The sequence below is a fragment of the Pelodiscus sinensis genome, chromosome 7 (assembly GCF_052426305.1).
Source record: "Pelodiscus sinensis isolate ZL-2025 chromosome 7, ASM5242630v1, whole genome shotgun sequence".
Classification (NCBI taxonomy): Eukaryota; Metazoa; Chordata; order Testudines; family Trionychidae; genus Pelodiscus; species Pelodiscus sinensis.
The window spans coordinates 41,175,615-41,196,861 of record NC_143058.1 but is presented as its reverse complement, the minus strand read 5'-3'; the positions used below and the strand labels follow the sequence as shown (position 1 = coordinate 41,196,861).

The 21,247-nt window shown below is 45.9% G+C and overlaps 1 protein-coding gene across 3 annotated transcripts in view; it reads left to right on the top strand.

Annotated features, from left to right (window-relative positions):
- The window catches only part of LRP2 (LDL receptor related protein 2), a 220,019-nt gene that overhangs the window by 175,943 nt on the left and 22,829 nt on the right, over positions 1–21,247 (top strand). For 2 of the 3 annotated variants that reach the window (XM_075933563.2, XM_075933560.2), the window contains exons 66-71: positions 2,199–2,342; positions 3,177–3,342; positions 14,795–14,923; positions 17,390–17,610; positions 18,058–18,237; positions 19,146–19,265. In XM_075933563.2, the coding sequence (XP_075789678.2) occupies positions 2,199–2,342; positions 3,177–3,342; positions 14,795–14,923; positions 17,390–17,610; positions 18,058–18,237; positions 19,146–19,265 (960 nt within the window). The remainder of the gene's footprint in view (positions 1–2,198; positions 2,343–3,176; positions 3,343–14,794; positions 14,924–17,389; positions 17,611–18,057; positions 18,238–19,145; positions 19,266–21,247) is intronic. The other variant, XM_075933562.2, reaches the window with a different exon arrangement.

The following is a 21,247-nucleotide window of genomic DNA, read 5'->3' as shown; positions in this document are numbered from 1 at the left end:
GCGGTATGCCTACATTACCCCGCTAGTTCGAACTAGCGGGGTAGTGTAGACATACCCTCAGTCTCCTCTTTTCTAAGCTGAAAAGTCCCAGTCTCTTTAGCCTCTCTTCATATGGGACCTGTTCCAAACCTCTGATCATTGTAGTTGCCCTCCCCTCTCCCACCCTCTCTCTTCCCCTCTCCCACCTCCTTTTCCCAGTCTCCCCCAGTTTTGTTCAATAAAGAGAGATTCTATTTTTGAACACAAGTGTCCTTTATTTTGTACATCAGGAAGGGGGGCTAGGGAGGGGTAAGTGGAAGGAGGTGAGGGAGGAATGGGGTACGAGCCCCCGATGGGGAGGACTGGGCTGGCTCTGTGGGCTTCTGGGGGTGGAAGCTCTCCTGCAGCCCTCCAATTGTCCCCTCTCCCCAGATGGCAGCCTGCGGCAAGTGCAGCGGGTCTGATGGCCGAGTGCTGTGATGTGCTCAGTGTGGGTACTCCGGGCACTCCAAGCCAGGACTGCTTTGCAAGCGGGGCACCCCTGAGAACTGTCTGTCCGGGGTGGGGGTTGGGTCCCTTTAAGCACAGCCCTCGGCTAGCCTGAGACAGCATCTCCACGCTCTAAGTCCTCCTCTGATGCCCTGCCGGCACTGCTTCCGGCCATCCTTAACCCCGGTTCAGGGTCCACTCACTGTGGACACGCTAGTTTGAATTAGCAAATCTCCAATTCGAACTAGTTTTTTAGTCTGGATGCGTTAGTTCGAATTAGCTTAGTTCGAATTAACTAATTCGAACTAAGTTAGTTCGAATTAGCGCTGTAGTGTAGACATACCACTAGGGTATGTCTACACTATCACCCTAGTTCGAACTAGGGTGGTAATGTAGGCAACCGGAGTTGCAAATGAAGCCTGGGATTTGAATTTCCCGGGCTTGATTTGCATCGTGCCAGGCGCTACCATTTTTAAATGTCCGCTAGTGCGGACTCTGTGCCGCGCGGCTACACGCGGCACGGACTAGGTAGTTCGGACTAGGCTTCCTATTCCGAACTACCGTTACTCCTTAGCCTTTAAAAATAAAGCCTTTTCCGGAGGATCTCTTATTCCTACTTGAAAGTAGGAATAAGAGATCCTCCGGAAAAGGCTTTATTTTATGGAGAATCTTGTCTAGACTGGCGCTTTTCTCCGGCTTATCTCCAAGCCGGAAAAAAGCGGCAGCCATGTTAATGCAAATACCGCGGGGGATATTTAAATCCCCCGCGGATTTGCCTATTCCAAAGTGCTACATTAGCATCCCTTTTCCGGAAGGGATGCCAGTGTAGACACAGCCAAGAAGTTTTTCCAGAAGAGATCTTCGAGAAAAACTTATTCCAAAGAGAGCGTTTACAGTGCAAAAGTGCATCGAAAAAGCAATCTGCTTTTTTGAAAGATAGTGTCCATTCAGTGTATCTTGCATTTCAGCTGTGATTACTATGGATGGAGTGGCCACCAAGGCACCTGTGCTTTTTCCTTTTTCCTCTTCTTTTGAAAGAACTCCCTCTTCCCCATCTACATATGCCTTTTTCTGAAAGAGCATTTTCAGAAAAAGGCTTCTTCCTCGTAGAATGAGTATTACCAATGTTGGAAAACCCCCTCTGTTTTTTGTTTTGTTTTTTCAGAAGAATGTGATTGCAGTGTGGACGTAATTGAAGTTTTTTTTTTAAACGGCCATTTTCCCAAAAAAACTCTGTAGTGTAGACATACCCTTAGTGATAAATGACAACATTGTAGTATATTCAGTTAAATAACATAACTTTACAAAGAGGACGCAAGACACCCAGCCTGTTTGCTGTAAGAATTATTAAAAGCTGAAAAGTCAAGGTATGTAAGAAAACTTATGAAAAAACAGTTTTCAGTTTTTCCAGTCCAAGGGCCTGAACCTGCAAACACTTTTGCTAGGCTTAGTGTTTATTATGGTAATGTCATTGACTTCTACAGGACTAGTGATAGTAGTTAACACCGAGTGCAGCAATAAGTAATTGTAGGATCTGAAACCAGTTTTCCAGACCCCAAAAGGTTGGTTAGTTCAGACAATGTCCAAGTAAGTATTTGTTCTACCAGGTTCTCATCTAAACACAGTCTCTGTAAAGTTTAATCTAGGCTTGATCATTACTAATTTTCACCTGCTTCCCATGTGAGAATACTATTGAATTCAGAGAAGTGAAACCTATCATTGCTTTCCAGGTAACCCCCCATTGTTACTCCTGCCAGACAATGTGCGTATTCGGAGATACAATATCTCATCACAGCAGTACTCTGACTACATTGATAACCAGGAGCACATCCAAGCTATAGACTATGACTGGGATCCTGAGGGGATAGGCCTGAGTGAGTATATTTGAAGCTCTCATATTTAACCCAGCAGTATTTCTTTCAGAACTAGTGTTAGTTTTGGAGGTTAATTTTCCCTTTTCATTTACAAACAAATAAGATTAGTGGAATCGACATGTTCTGCAGCTTTTATGTCTCGCTCATGCCTATCCTCTCCCGCTCTGTCAGTTCTTTTACTACCTCTAGTCAGCGTGTTTTGGTCTGTTGTCTCTTTCTTTCCCTTTCTTTTCTTACCCAAGGATGTTGTGACTTTTATGGGAAGATTGTGGCTGGTCCTTGCCATGAGTGCAAGCATAGCAGGGTGCAAGAAGCCCCTCATCCTGGCACCCCCAACTTCAGAGCTGGCCACAGCTAGTGGTCTCTTCTAATTTCAGCAGGGCTTCAGGACTGCAGTAGTTTGCATTCATGTGTCTTTCCTCTACCATTCACCCATAGGGGAAAAGGTTGGTGGAGCCTTATGTTCTGACATATGCCGCCTTCCCACTGAACTCACCCCCTGCCATGTGGCCCCTGTATGGGCTCACAAGAGTGTGCCAGCCCTGTGCAATAAAACAGACATCGGGGCAAGGCACCGACTCTTACAAAATGTGGTATGGGGTCTTTAATGATCTCAGCTGTGCATTTTAGACTGACGATTCTAGAATTTGTGCAAATTTTCCTTTATTTGACATTTTCCTGGGGGAGGGACTGGTATGGGATTCTCACAAATGGCAATATGCTGAATTGGTATTTCATATCTGATAGTTATTGCTGCAGCGCTAGGATTTTCCCAAAATGAGTAAATATGTCAAAAGACCGCGCAGTGAAAATAATCTTTGATTTTGTTTGTAGGCATTGTATACTACAGCACTTTGGGACATGGCTCTGAGTTCGGATCTATCAAACGTGCTTATCTCCCCACATTTGACAGCAGTGGAAACAATCCTGTGAAGGAAGTTGACTTGAATCTGAGATACATAGTTAATCCGGATGGTCTAACTGTGGACTGGGTTGGGAGGTGAGTACACAAAAAAGTTAGGAAATGTACACAACTGAATGTGGTAATAGTCTGAGCTATGAATCACTGGTGAGACACACGATATCCTGTCCTTTATCTTAGATTAGAGGTTAGAAGTACAGTATTAGTCTTACGTCCTGCACAACTGTCCTCGAGCTAGACATAGGAGGCCTCAAGGTGGTCCAGACCAATGCACTTTTCTGTGCACTTTGCTTCTTTCATAGAATCATAGAATCATAGGACTGGAAGGGACCTCGAGAGGTCATCGAGTCCAGCCCCCCGCCCTCAAGGCAGGATCAAGCTCTGTCTACACCATCCCTGACAGATGTCTATCTAACCTGTTCTTAAATATCTCCAGAGAGGGAGATTTCACCACCTCCCTTGGCAATTTATTCCAATATTTGACCACCCTGACAGTTAGGAATTTTTTCCTAATGTCCAATCTAAACCTCCCCTGCTGCATTTTAAGCCCATTACTCCTTGTCCTGTCCTCAGAAACCAAGAGGAACAAATTTTCTCCTTCCTCCTTGTGACACCCTTTTAGATATTTGAAAACCGCTATCATGTCCCCCCTTAATCTTCTTTTTTCCAAACTAAACAAGCCCAGTTCATGAAGCCTGGCTTCATAGGTCATGTTCTCTAAACCTTTAATCATTCTTGTCGCTCTTCTCTGTACCCTTTCCAATTTCTCCACATCTTTCTTGAAATGTGGCGCCCAGAACTGGACACAGTACTCCAGCTGAGGCCTAACTAGTGCAGAGTAGAGCGGCAGAATGACTTCACGAGTTTTGCTTACAACACACCTGTTGATACAACCTAGAATCATATTTGCTTTTTTTGCAACAGCATCACACTGTTGACTTATATTCAACTTGTGGTCCACTATGACCCCTAGATCCCTTTCCGCCATGCTCCTTCCTAGACAGTCGCTTCCCGTCTTGTATGTATGGAACTGATTGTTCCTTCCTAAGTGGAGCACTTTGCATTTCTCTTTATTAAACCTCATCCTGTTTACCTCTGACCATTTCTCTGACTTGCTAAGGTCATTTTGAATTATGTCCCTATCCTCCAAAGAAGTCGCAACCCCACCCAGTTTGGTATCATCTGCAAACTTAATAAGCGTACTCTCTATCCCAATATCTACATCATTGAGGAAGATATTGAACAGTACGGTCCCAAAACAGACCCTTGAGGAACTCCACTTGTTATCCCTTTCCAGCAGGATTTAGAACCGTTAACAACAACTCTCTGACTACGGTTATCCAGCCAATTATGCACCCACCTTATCGTGGCCCTATCTAAGTTATATTTGCCTAGTTTATCAATAAGAATATCATGTGAGACCGTATCAAATGCCTTACTAAAGTCTAGGTATATGACATCCACCGCTTCTCCCTTATCCACAAGGCTCGTTATCTTATCAAAGAAAGCTATCAGATTAGTTTGGCATGACTTGTTCTTCACAAACCCATGCTGGCTATTCCCTATCACTTTATTACCTTCCAAGTGTTTGCATATGATTTCCTTAATTACCTGCTCCATTATCTTCCCTGGGACAGACGTTAAACTGACCTGCTTTGATCAGAAGCAGCATGTGTCTCAGTCTAACACACGTAACTGGAAGCGTCATATGTTCTAGCTAGCTGCCTGGGCACTGCATATATTCCCCAAGTGGTGGACCAGTCATGCCTCATTTGGATTCTGGTGCACAGGCCATTATGATGAACATTCTTCCTGGCATTAAATTAAGAATTTGTGAAAGAACCTGCCCTATGGCTTCTGCAGAGGGAGGAAGCTTCCAACCCCTTTTCTGTTTATCCAGCTTTTATTTATCTAGGTTCTTACCTGGTTCCTATCCCCATAGTGCATGTGTGGTACCCAAGGGAACCCCCAAAGGTGGCTGCGAGGATACCGGAGAAGCCTAAGTCAAAGTCAGCACTGCTGGCCTTTCTCACCTCTGATATGATACCAGTGAAGTCTAAGTCAAAAATGCCTTCTTCGGATGCTCTGTCGGCATCAAAAAAATCTAAGACGTACTCCCTGCCATTGGTACCCATGCCGCCTCTGGTACTGAGGAAACACAAACAACCAGCTCCAATGACTACACAACTAGCACCGTCCACATCCAGTTAGTGTCACTACCACCCTCCATACTCCCTCTGATACCGACAGCACCGGCACTTAGCTAACTGCTCCCGTTAACAACAGCAGAGCAGCTAAGAATGATATCCATGCTGACAACCCCCTTATTTGGCACATCCAGCAAGTTTACCTTATCCACTCCTGTGGGATCAGCACCGCCATTGTTGAGTGACAAGGATCATGAGCCTCTTGTCAGTGCCCATTCACCAAGGCACTCCTCACCCAAACAGTCTCAACTGCAGCAGCAGCAACAAATGCAACAAGCTTTACCCCAGTGGCAACCACCCCAAAGGCTGCCACCTCCCATGCTAATGCCAGCCAACTAGCCATACTGGGATCCTTTGGGGCCCCTACAGAGCCCAGCAACCACAACAAATGCTGCCTCAACCAACCCCACCTGTACCATCAGGGCCAGCTCAATACCGTCCTTAGATAGATCAGTGTGCCAGGAGGTGGCCGAGCCACCCTCAAGTGATGATGAGTCTACCACCTCTTTGTACCCACCAACACACATCTCATCAACCTCCCCCAATGACACACTGATGCCTCCACCTCCCACAGCTGGAGATGACTTTAAGTCCTTCCAAGAGCTTTACAGGAAGGTGGCGAATGTCCTGGAAATCTCACTAGTCATCCTCCCTGAGACTTGGCACAAATTAATCAATATACTACGTGCCTCACAACAGTCAAATTGGCCCTCCCCATAGACCCAGCCCTTGTGGATACTGCCAAGTCTATCTGGCAGATACCAGTGACAGTATCACTGGTCTGCAAGAGATCAGACCACAAATACTACATAGCACCACAAGGGGGGCTGACTTCATGTCCTCGCATCTGGCCCCTAGCTCCTTAGTAGTTGATGTGATGAACCAAATGGGAAAACAGAGTGCGACGAGGACCACTCCCTATGACAAGGAGTGGAAACGTCTTGACCTCATGGGAAGGAAGGCATATTCTTCTGCGTCTCTCTAACTACGCACATGAAACTACACAGCCATGCTTGCCAAATACACACACCTCATTTTTGAGTAAATGGATCTCATATACAGCCCTTCATACTGCTCTAGATGCCTCTAAGACTGTGTCTTGCTTCATTGTGACAGCAGTGGTGATGAGGAGTTCGTCATGGCTACACTTGTCTGGATTTCCCCAAGAGGTCCAGGCAACAGTAGAAGATCTTTACTTTCAGGGAGCTAAGCTCTTCACCAACACCACTGACACCTCCCTTCACTCACTCAAGGATTCCAATGCCACCTTGAAGATGTTAGGTATCCATATCCATGCAGTAAAGCACAAAGAGGGAAGAAGTTTCACCCACGCCTTTTCGCCAAGCACAAAGGCAATTCAATAACAGAAGGAGGCAGCGCCAGAACAGGAGGAGGCAAACCTGCGACCAATCCTCCACCTCTCAACCATCAACTTCAAGATAAACTTTTTGAATTTCAGATCGAGAGTCTCTGCTCAAGGTGACCCCATTCTATTTACCTATTTCATCAACGTCTAGCACCCTTTTGCCATCAATGGTCCTCCATCACAACGGACAGATGGGCATTGGACATTATAAAGGATGGATATTGTATCCCCTTTTCTTCTAACCACCCTTCCCACCCACTTTCCCCATCCCTCTTCAGGACCCATCTCACAAAAATATTCTTCTCCAGGGGTACGTCTACACTACAGCGCTAATTTGAACTAACTTAGTTCGACTAAGTTAATTCAAACTAAGCTAATTCGAACTAACGCGTCTAGAACTAAAAACTAGTTCGAATTAGCGTTTTGCTAATTCGAACTAGCATGTCCACATTAAGTGGACCCTGAACCAGGCTTAAGGATGGCCGGAAGCAGTGCCGGCAGGGCATCAGAGGAGGACTTAGAGCGTGGAGATGCTGTCTCAGGCTAGTCGAGGGCTGTGCTTAAAGGGTCCCGACCCCCACCCCGGAAAGACAGTTCTAAGGGGTGCCCCGCTTGCAAAGCAGTCCTGGATTGGAGTGCCCGGAGTACCCACACTGGGCACATCAAACCACTTGGCCATCAGACCGGCTGCACTTGCCGCAGGCTGCCATCTGGGGAGAGGGGGCAATTGGTGGGCTGCAGGAGAGCTTCCACCCCCAGAAGCCCGCAGAGCCAGCCCAGTCCTCCCCATTGGGGGCTCGTACCCCATTCCTCCCTCACCTCCTTCCACTTACCCTTCCCTAGCCCCTTTTCTTGATGTACAAAATAAAGGACAATTGTGTTCAAAAATGGAATCTGTCTTTATTGAACAAAACTGGGGGAGACTGGGAAAAGGAGGTGGGAGAGGGGAAGAGAGAGGGTGGGAGAGGGGAGGGCAACTTCAATGATCAGGGGTTGGGAACAGGTCCCATATGAAGATAGGCTAAAGAGACTGGGACTTTTCAGCTTAGAAAAGAGGAGACGAAGGGGGGACAGGATAGAGGTCTCTAAAAGCAGGAGTGGGGTGGAGAGGGTGCATACAGAAAAGTTCTTCATTAGTTCCCATAAAGAAGGACTAGAGGACCCCAAAGGAAAGGAATGGGTAGCAGGCTTCAAACTAGTAACAGAAAGTTCTTCTTCCCAAAGCAAAGAGTCAACCTGTGGAACTCCTTGCTGCAGGAGGCTGTGGAGGCTACAACTAGAACAGAGTTTAAAGGGAAGTGAGATCAAGTCATGGAGGTTGGGTCCATGGAGTGCTATTAGCCAGGGGGTAGGAGTGGTGTCCCTGCCCAAGGTTTGTGGAAGGCTGGAGAGGGATGGCACGAGACAAATGGCTTGGTCACTGTCTTCGGTCCATCCCCTCCAGGGTCCCTAGGGTTGGCCGCTGTCGGCAGACAGGCTACTGGGCTAGATGGACCTTTGGTCTGACCCAGGACGGCCATTGTAAGCTCAGGGCTCAGGGTAGGGGGTCTCAGTGGACCCCCTTGATTTTCATGCACACCTGCTCCTGGGTGGCCAGGCTGGCAGCTCTCCTGCCCTAGCTGGCCACTTTCCTGTTCCTAGTGTGGAGATCGTGGATGAGGTCCATGATGTCCGCACTAGGATAGGCGGGTGCCCGCCTCTTGCGGTCCCGGGCAAGCTCCCGGGAGCCGCCAGCCTGGTCCCAGGAAGAGGGGGAGGGCTGGGGGGCATCGGGTGGGTGGCTCCATCCGTGCCAGGTGCAGGGTCTGCTGGCTGGGTGCTGGCAGGCTTGCACCTGGCACGGGCACCGTAGCCAGCCCGTGCCCCTTTAAGGGGTCCGGGGCCGGGAGGGGGGCAGATGAGTTTCCCTGGTGTTGGCCAGAGTGGCCACCAGGGAAGCCTGGGGAGGGCTAGCCTCCCACTAGTTCGAATTAAGGGGCTACACAGCCCTTAATTTGAACTAGTAAGTTCGAACTAGGCTTAGTCTTCGTAAAATGAGGTTTACCTAGTTCGAACTAAGCGCTCCGTTAGTTCGAATTAAGTTCGAACTAACGGAGCGCTAGTGTAGCGCCTATGAAAGTTAGTTCGAACTAACATCCGTTAGTTCGAACTAACTTTGTAGTGTAGACATACCCCAGGCGATTGTCCACTTAGGTGCAGTGGAATTGGCTCTACATCGATACAAGGAAGAAGGATTTTACTCTCACTGCTTCCTCATGTCAAAGTAGTCGGGGGTGGAGACCAATTCTCAATTTCAGGACGCTCAAGAGACACATACGACCACGACAATTTAAGATAGTCACCCTATCCATTATATTCCCCTCCTTTAACAAAGAGGATTGGTTATCGACTCTCGATCTCTAGGACATGTATTTCCACACATCCATACATCCAGCACATCTCAAGTACCTCAGATGCGTAGTGGGTGGCACACACTTCTAATATACAGTGATGCCATTTGGACTCTCCACAGCCCCAAGGATCTTCTCAAAGGTGTTGGTGGTCAACACTGCACATCTCTGCAAGCAAGGGACGATAGGAGCAAGCATAAGCCAGGAGGCATGAAATGCAGTCTGTCTGATCAGATCTCTTTTTCAGACCCTCAGGTTACATATAAATCTTTCCAAACTCAAACTCCAACCAGCTCAGACAACGGAGTTTATCGGTGCTCACCTTGATTGTGTGGAAGCTTAGCATCTCAACCGCAACAGACTATACGTTACCTCATATTGTTAGTTCAAGCCACTCCACAAGTCCCAGCAAGGATTTTCCTTCAGTTACTAGGACACATGGTGGCAGTCTTGTCAGTAGAGTTGCATGCCAGACTACATATGAGACTGATGCAACAGTGGCTGAGGATGGTATACAAGCCGTGATACAACAGCATCAACCAACTGGTATCGATTCCAACCAGAATCAAACATTCCACAGACTGGTGGGCAGACCCCAAAAATGTGTGCACTGAGATACCTTTTCACAAATACCCCCATCCATGACTATCATGATGGATGCCTCTCTCCTGGGTTGGGGAGGGGGCTCATTCAGGCCCTCTCATAACTCAAGGACAATGGTCCCCGCAAGAATCCAACCTGTACATAAACATATTAGAGTTCTGGGCGGTATTCTATGCATGCCAACATTTCCTGCACCTCATACGTAACAGAATGGTTCAGATTTTTATGGACAATCAAGCCACAATGTTTTACATCAACAGACAAGGGGAGCCCAGATCTTTCCATCTGTGCATGGAGGCTGTCTGCCTCTAGACTTGGTACATTAGACATGACATATACCTTCAAGCCTCCTACCTGCTGGGCAAGGACAATCTCGCTGCCAACAACCTCAGCAGGAATTTTAACTCCAATCACGAATAGGAAATGGACTGCAGGATCCTCCCATCAATTGTTCACCAGTGCGGGGTTCCCCACAGTGAATTTGTTTGCAACCAATGCCAACAAGAAGTGTCCACAATACTGTTCCTATGTGGACATTGACATGCAGTCTCTGGGGGATGCGTTCACAATACAATGGAACACACCACTTCTCTGTGCCTTTCCTCCAATCCCACCTCTCCCTCAAGTGGTCAGCAAAATAAGATCGGAGACAGCCACAGTAATCCTTATTAACCCTCTTTTCTGGGGAGTCAATATTATGAATGGGGCATTTGTTCTCAATAGCCATTTATGAGGTGGCTTGCCACATATTGGACCAGCTGAAGTGTTTTATGGCAGGCACAATCATTCCAAGCACAGTGAGTTCCTATTTTCCAGCCTGGAGAGTGACAAAAGTCATAGTGACCAAGTCAGTAAGGGACACAGTCTCTTGCTATTTACCTCATGAGAAAAGAAGGCATTTTTTGGCAGCAGTAGCTGTTTCAGCAGCCAGAAACAGCGAGGAGTTTGAAAGCAACTTCCAGTCAGTGAACCAGCTTGACTGAAGACAGACTCCCTTATTGATATGAGACAACATGGCAGTGATTGTCTCTGTAAAATGTTTCCCTCTCCCTTCTGGCATCACCATCGTCTTGTTCAGCTATGGCATCAGTCAGCTGCCTTTAATTCACTGACTGATCTCAGCCAATCTTGGAAGTGAGTGAAATTATTGTGCTCAGCTATTCATCCGAATAGTGTTGATATTTAAAACTGTGAGGGTATGTCTACACTACAAAGTTAGTTCGAACTAACGGACGTTAGTTCGAACTAACATTCATAGCCGCTACACTAGCGCTCCGTTAGTTCAAATTTGAATCGAACTAGCGGAGCGCTTAGTTCGAACTAGGAAAACCTCATTTTACGAGGATTAAGCCTAGTTCGAACTTACTGGTTCGAATTAAGGGGTGTGTAGCCCCTTAATTCGAACTAGTGGGAGTCTAGCCCTCCCCAGGTTTCCCTGGTGGCCACTCTGGCCAACACCAGGGAAACTCTATGGCCCCCCCCCCCCCGGCCCGGACCCCTTAAAGGGACATGGGCTGGCTACGGTGCCCGTGCCAGGTGAAAGCCTGCCAGCACCCAGCCAGCAGACCCTGCACCTGGCACGGCATAGAGCCACCCACCCGATGTCCCCCAGCCCACCCCCTCTTCCCGGGACCAGGCTGGCAGCTCCCGGGAGCTTGCCCGGGACCGCAAGAGGCGGGCACCTTCCTGGGCTTGTGCGGACATCGTGGACCTCGTCCACGATCTCCGCACTAGGCACAGGAAAGTGGCCGTCTAGGGCAGGAGAGCTGCCAGCCTGGCCACCCAGGAGCAGGTGTGCATGAAAATCAAGGGGGTCCACTGAGACCCCCGACCCTGAGCCCTGAGCTTACAATGGCCGTCCTGGGTCAGACCAAAGGTCCATCTAGCCCAGTAGCCTGTCTGCCGACAGCGGCCAACCCTAGGGGCCCTGGAGGGGATGGACCGAAGACAGTGACCAAGCCATTTGTCTCGTGCCATCCCTCTCCAGCTTTCCACAAAGTTTGAGCAGGGACACCACTCCTATCCCCTGGCTAAGACTACTCCATGGACCCAACCTCCATGACTTGATCTCACTTCCCTTTAAACTCTGTTCTAGTTGTAGCCTCCACAGCCTCCTGCAGCAAGGAGTTCCACAGGTTAACTATTTGCTTTGTCAAGAACAACTTTCTCGTACTAGTTTGAAGCCTACTACCCATTCCTTTCCTTTGGTGTCCTCTAGTCCTTCTTTATGGGAACTCATGAAGAACTTTTCTGTATGCACCCTCTCCACCCCACTCCTGCTTTTAGAGACCTCTATCCTGTCCCCGCTCCATCTCCTCTTTTCTAAGCTGAACAGTCCCAGTCTCTGTAGCCTCTCTTCATCTGGGACCTGTTCCCAACCCCTGATCATGTTAGTTGCCCTCCCCTCTCCCAGCCTTTCTCTTCCCCTCTCCCACCTCCTTTTCCCAGTCTCCCCCAGTTTTGTTCAATAAAGACAGAGTCAATGTTGGAAGAAACGTTATCTTTATTTTGTACATCAATAAGAAGGGGGACTAGGGAAGGGTAAGTGGAAGGAGGTGAGGGAGGAATGGGGTACGAGCCCCCGATGGGGAGGACTGGGCTGGCTCTGCGGGCTTCTTGGGGTGGAAGCTCTCCTGCAGCCCCCCGATTGTCCCCTCTTCCCAGATGGCAGCCTGCGGCAAGTGCAGCCGGGCTGATGGCCGAGTGCTGTGATGTGCCCAGTGTGGGTACTCCGGGCAATCCAAGCCAGGACTGCTTTGCAAGCGGGGCACCCCTTAGAACTGTCTGTCCGGGGTGGGGGTCGGGACCCTTTAAGCGCAGCCCTCGGCTAGCCTGAGACAGCATCTCCACGCTCTAAGTCCTCCTCTGATGCCCTGCCGGCACTGCTTCCGGCCATCCTTAAGCCCTGTTCAGGGTCCACTCAATGTGGACTTGCTAGTTCGAATTAGCAAAACGCTAATTCGAACTAGTTTTTAGTTCTAGACGCGTTAGTTCGAATTAGCTTAGTTCGAATTAACTAATTCGAACTAAGTTAGTTCGAATTAACGTTGTAGTGTAGACGTACCCTTAGTTTCCTAGTTTTTCCTAGAGGTTCAGTCAGGATGTGGCAATAGAAGCACAACATAGTGAGCAGTCTGGTAAAACAAAGAAGAAAAATGCTCATCACTGCTCTGAGTTCATAGCCTGAGAGGAAAGAACTCAGCCATTTCACTGATTTCCCATCATGGGCAATGGAAGGTCACCCATCAGCAGGATGTGTTAGCCTGGAACTTGACTGGAAGGACCTGCTATTGGTAGCGGATGGGCATAGTTGGAGACAACCCTCTTTAGCTTGTGGAGTCTGTATTGACTCAGACTTCCTGTGATCAGAGCCTCTTGCATGAATGATGGGAGAGAAGAGAGATGTTTGCAGTCATGTGTTTCATGGGGGGATTCTCTTGCTTTGCCTCCTGGATTGGGAGGTATGTTCTGTGAAACATCTCCTCATCGCAGGTTGTGCAGTTTACCAGAGCAGGACAAAGACAATCTGGTTGGATGGAGTGATTTAATACCCTGTAAAAAGTTCTTCTGGATGTGACTCAGTGGGTGAAGGGAAAATTATCTCTTTGCTTCAACACAGCTAAGTGGTAACATTGGAGAAAATCTCTGTGCTGAAATCCCTAGATTTACACTGTCAGCATTCACATTCTCCTACTGTCTGATTTATCCATGGCACGATGCCCAAGAACCAACATTATTTCTGAGGCCAGTGCATTTATGTGCCAATGTCTCCACAGTTGTGAGCAGGTGCAGAGTACACAGTGGTAAATATACTAGCAGTCTGTCTGTCCTGGGTTTGTACTAGTACTAGAGCAATGGCGAGACAATTAAATAATCCCCTCTCCAGTATATACTTAGGGTATATCTACACATAACTGGAGCTGTGATTGCCTCGAGGTGTACAGATAGTTCGGAATGGCTAGCTAGTTCGAACTATCTAGCCCGTGCCGCGTGTAGCCGCGCGGCACGGGGTTCGAACAAGCCGGCATTTAAAAATGGCGCCGGCCGGCTTATGCAAATAAAGCCCGGGAAATTCAAATCCAGGGCTTCATTTGCACGTTCAGTATGCATACATTACCCCGCTAGTTCGAACTAGCGGGGTAGTGTAGACATACCCATACTCTCACAAGAGGGTGATGAGGTCACAGTGGATCAGAGAGAAGGCACTGTAAAGTGCTAAATATTATTTTATTTCATATATGATCTTCTTTGAGACAGCTAAGAAGATTAACAAAGTTATTAAAATAAAGATTAGCTAAATCCAGGGAAGAGAAAACAGTGCTCTGCTTATAGGACCAGAAAACCTTTATATGAGGTGTGATACTTAAACATTTATCGCAACACTTGTTTCTGAAAATGCTTTTGTTAAAAAATAGGAGCTCTGACCCAAACAAGCCAAACAGATGTGCTCACAAAATGTATCAGATTAATTGAATTGTAAATTAATTTTCAGTTTTAATTAGTTTTTCTACGGTATCTGTGAAGATGTTCATTAGTTACCTGCAGCACCAAAAGTAACAATAAAACCTCACAGTAAGACTTTTATCAGGGTTGTTTGACAGGAAATGAGGCAGTTACGGAATCTTCCGCACAAAGAGAAATCTAGTTAACCTTATAAATAAAGTCCACTAAATCCTGTAGCAAACTGCACTTAAATTCACCAGTGAGGTTCTGCAACACTGGGGTGAGGCAGCAGACAGTTCTACAACCAGTGCAGTATCCCTGTATTGGTTACATTGGTATGAAATTGATGTGATTTTACAGGGTCCCAATGTTTCTTAATGTGACACATGCTTTTCGTTTGAATGCTGAATGTTACAAAAAAACCAACAAGAAACTAATTATAAGCAGATTTTCTCAGCCCTCTCCCCAGATATAACATCTTAACCTTTGGCAGCCTTTTAATTGTGTTTAATATCATTCAGGCATCTTTACTGGACTGATGCTGGGACAAATCGAATAGAGGTAGCAAAGCTAGATGGACGGTACAGAAAGTGGCTTATCTCGTCTCTACTGGATCAACCAGCAGCTATTGTTGTGAATCCTAAGCTTGGGTAAGCATTTCAGGACCTCAAGGAGTGCAATACCATGCAGCAAGCAAGACAGACCACACCAAAGACTCATAGGAGAGCTTTTACCTCAGTAGCTGAAAACACTATGAAGGCTGAAGGCTATGTGTTGCTGTTGTCCCTACACATTCCATTTATTTCTGTTTCTGTCCACATGCTGACTGCAGAGGATTTTTAAATAATGGAATATATTTAAGAGAGATCTGGTTTGGTGTAACAACAGGAAATCAGAGGTCAAACTGTTGTGTTTCAAAGAACCAATGTTATCTCTGAGGCCAATGCATGTATGTGCCAATGTCTCCACAGTTGTGAGCAGGTGCTGAGTACATAGTGGTAAACACACTAGCAGTCTGTCTATCCTGGATTTGTACTAGTACTAGAGCAACGGTGAGACAATTAAATACTCCCCTCCAGTATATACTTAGGGTATTTCTACACATAACTGGAGGTGTGATTGCAGTTTAGCCATGTATTCCTGTGCTAGTTTTAATCTCACTAGCCTGGCCAAAAATAGCCCCAAAATATGACACTGGCTCCTTAACATACATCACAGAACACCATCACAAGATCTCTTTCCTACAACTCTGCCTACCTGTCCTATAATCTTGACTCAAGAATCAAGAAAAGCTGTGAGAATATCTTCCTATTTATTCAAGCTGCGAGAAACAAAGAAGCATCATCATTTTCCTTTTTTATTATTTATTTTGGCCTAACCAGACTACCCTCACTTTGTATTCAGCATCACATAAGACTGTGGTTCCCAACCTTTTTTTATACTGGGGACCGGAAAACCCATTCACAAACTTTTGGTGGATTAGTACCATTCTATTTGCATATTTGTGTATTAATTATGCACATGATGAACGTGCAAATAAAATGTTACCGGTACACCAAAAACCTTGGTCCCCAGAGATCCCCAACCTCCACTATTCCCTAGTGCCAGCCCTAACCTCTAGAGCCCCCCACCCCTCCACTATTCCTTAGTGCCAGCCACTGACCCCAGAGCCCCTGCACCTAACCCCCCCATTGCCAGTATCCCACCCTCAGAGTTCCCCAGTGCCATTCCCCCATTCCAAACGCCTCAGTGCCAGCCCCCTGCCTCTTAAAATCTCCCACCACCAGACCCCCTCAGTGCCAGCCTTCTTTTCCAGAGCCCCACTGCACCCCCCCTCAGAATTACCCCCATACCAGCCCCCAATATTAGCCCCATCCCCAGAGCCCTCCAGTGCCAGCATTTCCTCCACTCCCCCACTACTAGCCCCACCCCAAGAGCCTCCCAGTGGCAGCTTCCCACCCCAGACACCCCAGTGCCCCCCAGTGCAAGTTCCCTGCCTCTTAGAGCCCTCCACCTCCAGAGCCCCCCAGCACTAGCTCTGCCCCTGCAGCTACCCCAGTGTCTATCCCCCTCACCTAGCCATGCACTGCCTCCCAGCCACCAGTTGAACACGGCTGCCCGGGTCGTGGCTGCTCTTTCTGTGTCTCTGAAAAGACCCTGCCCCTGCCCCATGCTGGCTGGCTGAGAGGTGGGGCAGGATATACCTCTCTTAACAGCCATGGAGGGTGGGGAGGCACTGAGTGGTATATCCCAGTTCCAGCCCCCAGAGTCGTGGCACAGCAGCCAGCAGGCCGCAGACCAGCAGTTGGGAACCACTTACATAAGACACATAAATAAGGTCTGATCCAGCAAAGCGCAGTTCTTCCCCCTTTTCTTCCTTTGCAGGGGAAGAAGTAAATTACTTTTCTCCATTTTGGGTTCAGCTTCTCTTATGCTTCTCCAGCTCTGAGGGTGTGCTGGATGGTGGAGCCCTATCTCCATCCACTTCTTGTTCCTTCCCATCCTTTCTGTATCCCCTTGCTCACAGGGAATAGCATCAGTATGCAGCCCATAGGTGGTCCCCCTAAATTCAATGCAACTTCTTGTATGAGTAAGGACTGCAGCTGCTCTGCACTGTTTATCTTTGCTGCAGTTTTCATTACATATTAAATGGGAAGCAGTATAAAATACACTGGCATATTGAACAACTGTGGGTGATGCATGTCACAGGCCAAACACTCAGCTGGGGAGAATTGGTGTAAGTCCATTGAAGCCAAAGGAGCTGTGTTGAGTTATATCAGTTGAGGATGTCACCCAGTGGAGGCAGCTGCAAAACCTTTTTTCTGAATGACCAAGTTAGCATTGCTTCTGCAGCAGCCCCCTTTCCAACTGAATGCTCCAAATACGGAAACTCTCCTTTCATGTTTATTTTCCATTCTATTCATTTCTAAAAATTTGCTTATCAGTTGAGCTCTGTGTATGTTTCTCCTCATCCCAATATGCAGTTCAGGAGGAACAAAACAGCCTATTTAATGGGTCTGATAATTTAGTTATTCAGTGACGACAAAAAAAAAAAAAAAAAAAACCCACAGCCACTGAATTCTAAACCATTTTAAAATCTAGTTATACTCTTGTAGGCTTTTGTATTGGACTGACTGGGGGAGGCAGCCAAAGATTGAATGTGCCTGGATGGATGGACAGCAAAGGAAAACACTGGTTTCTGAAGACCTTGGCTGGCCCACAGGCCTTTCTATTGATTATCTCAACAATGACAGGCTGTACTGGAGTGATTCTAAGGAAAATATTATTGAATCCATGAGACCAGATGGAACAGACAGAGCCATTGTATTACGTGGAGGTAGGAAATTAACATGAATGTTAATAATATGTTCCTGATCTAAAAAATTAATGTGAATGTATGGCCAAATTTTCAAGTCTGCAGACCTCACAGTTGGTTCCAGATTTAAAAAAACCTCAACTCCCAATTAAGCACCTTATTAAGACCCAGCCATGAATGCGTGGAAATGACTGTGCAAGGTGATGGAGAATTAGGTCCACTGTGATTTAAATTGCTTGAGCAAAACAGAGAGAATATGGCACAAGCTGTTTGGATTATTGCTTTTTTGTGTGTGTTATTACACAGTTTGCAAGTACCGTGGCCTGCTCCTTTTAGTCATGCAATGACATTTTCAGCAATACCAGTGTGAGTGGCTAATGAATAAAATATTTGATTCAAGAAGAATAGGTGGCTCATTAGTACTGCTAGGGATTATTTGCTAACTGATCATTATTTTGTTCTTTTGAGAAGTCAGCAGTCCGTACAGCCTTGATGTCTTTGAAGGTCATTTATATTGGATTTCTAAGGAAAGAGGTGAAATCTGGAAGGAAGATAAATTTGGAAATGGAGAAAAGGTTAAAGTGCTGACTGTAAACCCTTGGCTCACTCAAGTGCGCATCTATCATCAGCATAGATACAATCTGTCAGGTAATCACCTGCCTTGGATGTTCTGTCTCCTTTTATCTGGAAACTGCTATCCCAGATCTGAAACAATGTCTTCAGAAGCTAAGTAATAGTCTGGGAATGGGCAGTTCTCTCAGCACATGAAGTACATATTTCTAAAAGCATAAAGCTAGAACTCTGATTGACAAGTGTGATACTGAGATAGACAGGCAGATGGACAGACAGAGAGGGGAACATATAAAATAAAACAGGGTTTAAACACAGCATTTCTCTTTTGGAATCATTTGGTACAACATTATGACTGAGTCCATTTTCCCTCTCCCCCTGCAGAGCATTTTTCTACTGGCTCCCTGTGCCAAAGTCTCTCCCCGCTGCTGGAATCCTTCACTGCAGCAGGGAAGGGCTGCAACAGCAGGGAGCTAGCAGAAAGAAGCAGGCATTGCAGCTGTACCTTTAGTTGGTGTGCTCCACAGTGCTCAGACAATGGAGATGCTCTGCTCCTTCACCTCTTTGTGAACTTGGCTCTAAAGTAGTGTTTCTCAAGGTGCATCGTGGGCCTACTTTGAGAAAGCTGCTAACAGGCCGCTCCGCTTTGTTTATCTAAAGGCTCCACAGCCACGGAGCCTCCCAGGTTTTATTGGCTCTGGTTGGCCAAAGTGGAGCGGCCTGTTTGAAGCTTTCACAAAGTGGGCCCACAGCCCACTTTGAGAAACACTGCTGCACGCTGTAATTTAGCCCTTATAATGAATATAAAATACACTATATATGTCATGCAGGTTGTTTTACATGTAAAAAAACCACTCAGTTTAGAATGTATTACTATAACAATTATGAGCTACTTTATTGACAGGTGGCACCCCCACTCTTTTGTAAGTCTCAGAAATAAAGCTAGAAGGCTTCTCTAGTTAACCTTTGTCACATCTGTATTTCAGTGCCTAATCCTTGTAAAGATGTCTGCAGCCATCTCTGCTTGCTGAGACCAGGGGGATACACTTGCGCTTGTCCACAGGGGGCTCGTTTTATAGAAGGCAGCACCACAGAGTGTGATGCAGGTAGAGTGAATTGTCCAACCGCAACTGGAACAATTGACTGAGTAGAATTTGCCTTTAATATGTCATTCTGATTTGGAGGGGGAATGTATATATATTTTCCACGATCAATAAAGCCATTCTTGAATTAAAAATATAAGCTGGGAAGAAGATGTTTCAGTGGTCAAACCATGAGCCCTGAAGCCAGGACATGTTAATTATACAGTATGTCAGTTATATCACTGACTTGCTTTCACTTTGGACAGGTCACTTCCCTTCTTTGTACTTCAGTTTATCCATTTGTAAAGTGGATATAACAACACCATTCCTATAAAATCCACCAGGTTTCAGATACATATGTGAAACAGGCTGTGGTTCATAAAAACTGTTAGTTAAACACACTGCTATCTCCAGAGACCCCGGCAAGTTCTCCTGAATGAGTTGAGCTAGAACTCCAGAACCTTATATCCTTGAACTTTGGCGAAATTAGGATCCAAATGTGGATGTAAACTTTATAGCCTTGGTTAAGTTCAGTGTACATTATAGCTATAGCCAAGGTACCAAGTTAAAACATGGATACAGATGGAGTGTAATCTAAAGCTGGTATGGGTAGTGGAACATTCTTCTGTATGAAAATGCCACTTTGTTGAAAGCAAAATGTTTCACAGGAACATTTTAATTTTGGCAAACTTTTGAGTTTTTCGGGGGATGGGGAAACAGAACAGAGCCTTCTGATAAGGTCTAAATGTTGTCTTTTGGCCTTTCTAAAACAGAGCATATTGCTTTTCTGTTTCAAAATGGCTTTTTGGTTAATTTTTTAAAGTGGTATATAATATTTTTAAATTTTATATAATTTTTAAAAAATATTACATAATATTATATAATGATTTAAACATCAAAATGAGCACAAAACTTCAATTTTATCAAAAACATTTCAACCCCAAAACAATTCCTTTAAAACAAATTCTTCCTTTGATTAACTGGAATTTTGGTTTCATTCTGTTTTGAATTTGAATTTTAAATTATGGAATTTTGCATGAAACAGAAAATCCAGTTCCCACTGAGCTTTATTAACACTCAATAACTGGGCTAACACGTAGGCAATCCAGGATTTTGACCTGGCTAATAGATATGATTGGCATCAACTACACTTCAAGTTTATGTCAAGGGCAATTAGTTTTTTGAATTCTGTTTATAAACTATTTGTGTGTATACCTTAGTGTAAATAGAACCTTAAAAACCTAGGAATATGAATCGGTATTTGACAAGATGCAGATTATGTTTACAAATCTGTGCATTTTTTCTCTTGAGGTGCTAAGTAAACATTTTTGTACAGTACACATGCGACAGGACACAAAGCTCAAAATACATCTAGAGGTCATTTATAAGTAATTGGCATAGAATGCAAACTTTTAAAATATAAGCATTCAGTGCTCTGTTATATAATTGCAACCAGACCCCACAGTGCTTCCAGGAGCACCAGGGAAGCTTTACCTTCATTGTATACCCATTCACAGGGGTACAGAGAGGCAAGGGGCCCATGAGCAGACTCCCATCTCTTTCCATCCTCAATAGATAAGATGGGGGCAGTATTCAAGGAAAGTCCTTTCAATTTATGGGCATGATGGCTGCCATTTTACTCAGCTGCTAACTGAGCTTCCAGGTGTTCTCTTCTTTGTATATCCATGGAGTCTGGGTTGTGGTATGGTCTGGTTGATAGCACCTTATCACAAAAAAAAAAAAAAAAAAAAAAAAAGATGAAGCATACATATCCTAGTCTTATTTGAACCTTGGTGGGCAATATCTGTAATAAAGTGGTCTTTGTGACACTGAATTTGGATGAAAAGAGTGAAATAATTTAAACTCCTTGGTCAGTGATTGCTGGTAGTGGTACCCTCTTGAGTCATGCCCAGCAACATTGTACAAAGCAGATTCCTGCAAATTGTGGGAGCTGATACCAGATACTCAGAAGGTTAAAAGGCAGTGTAATTTGATCTATCCCAATA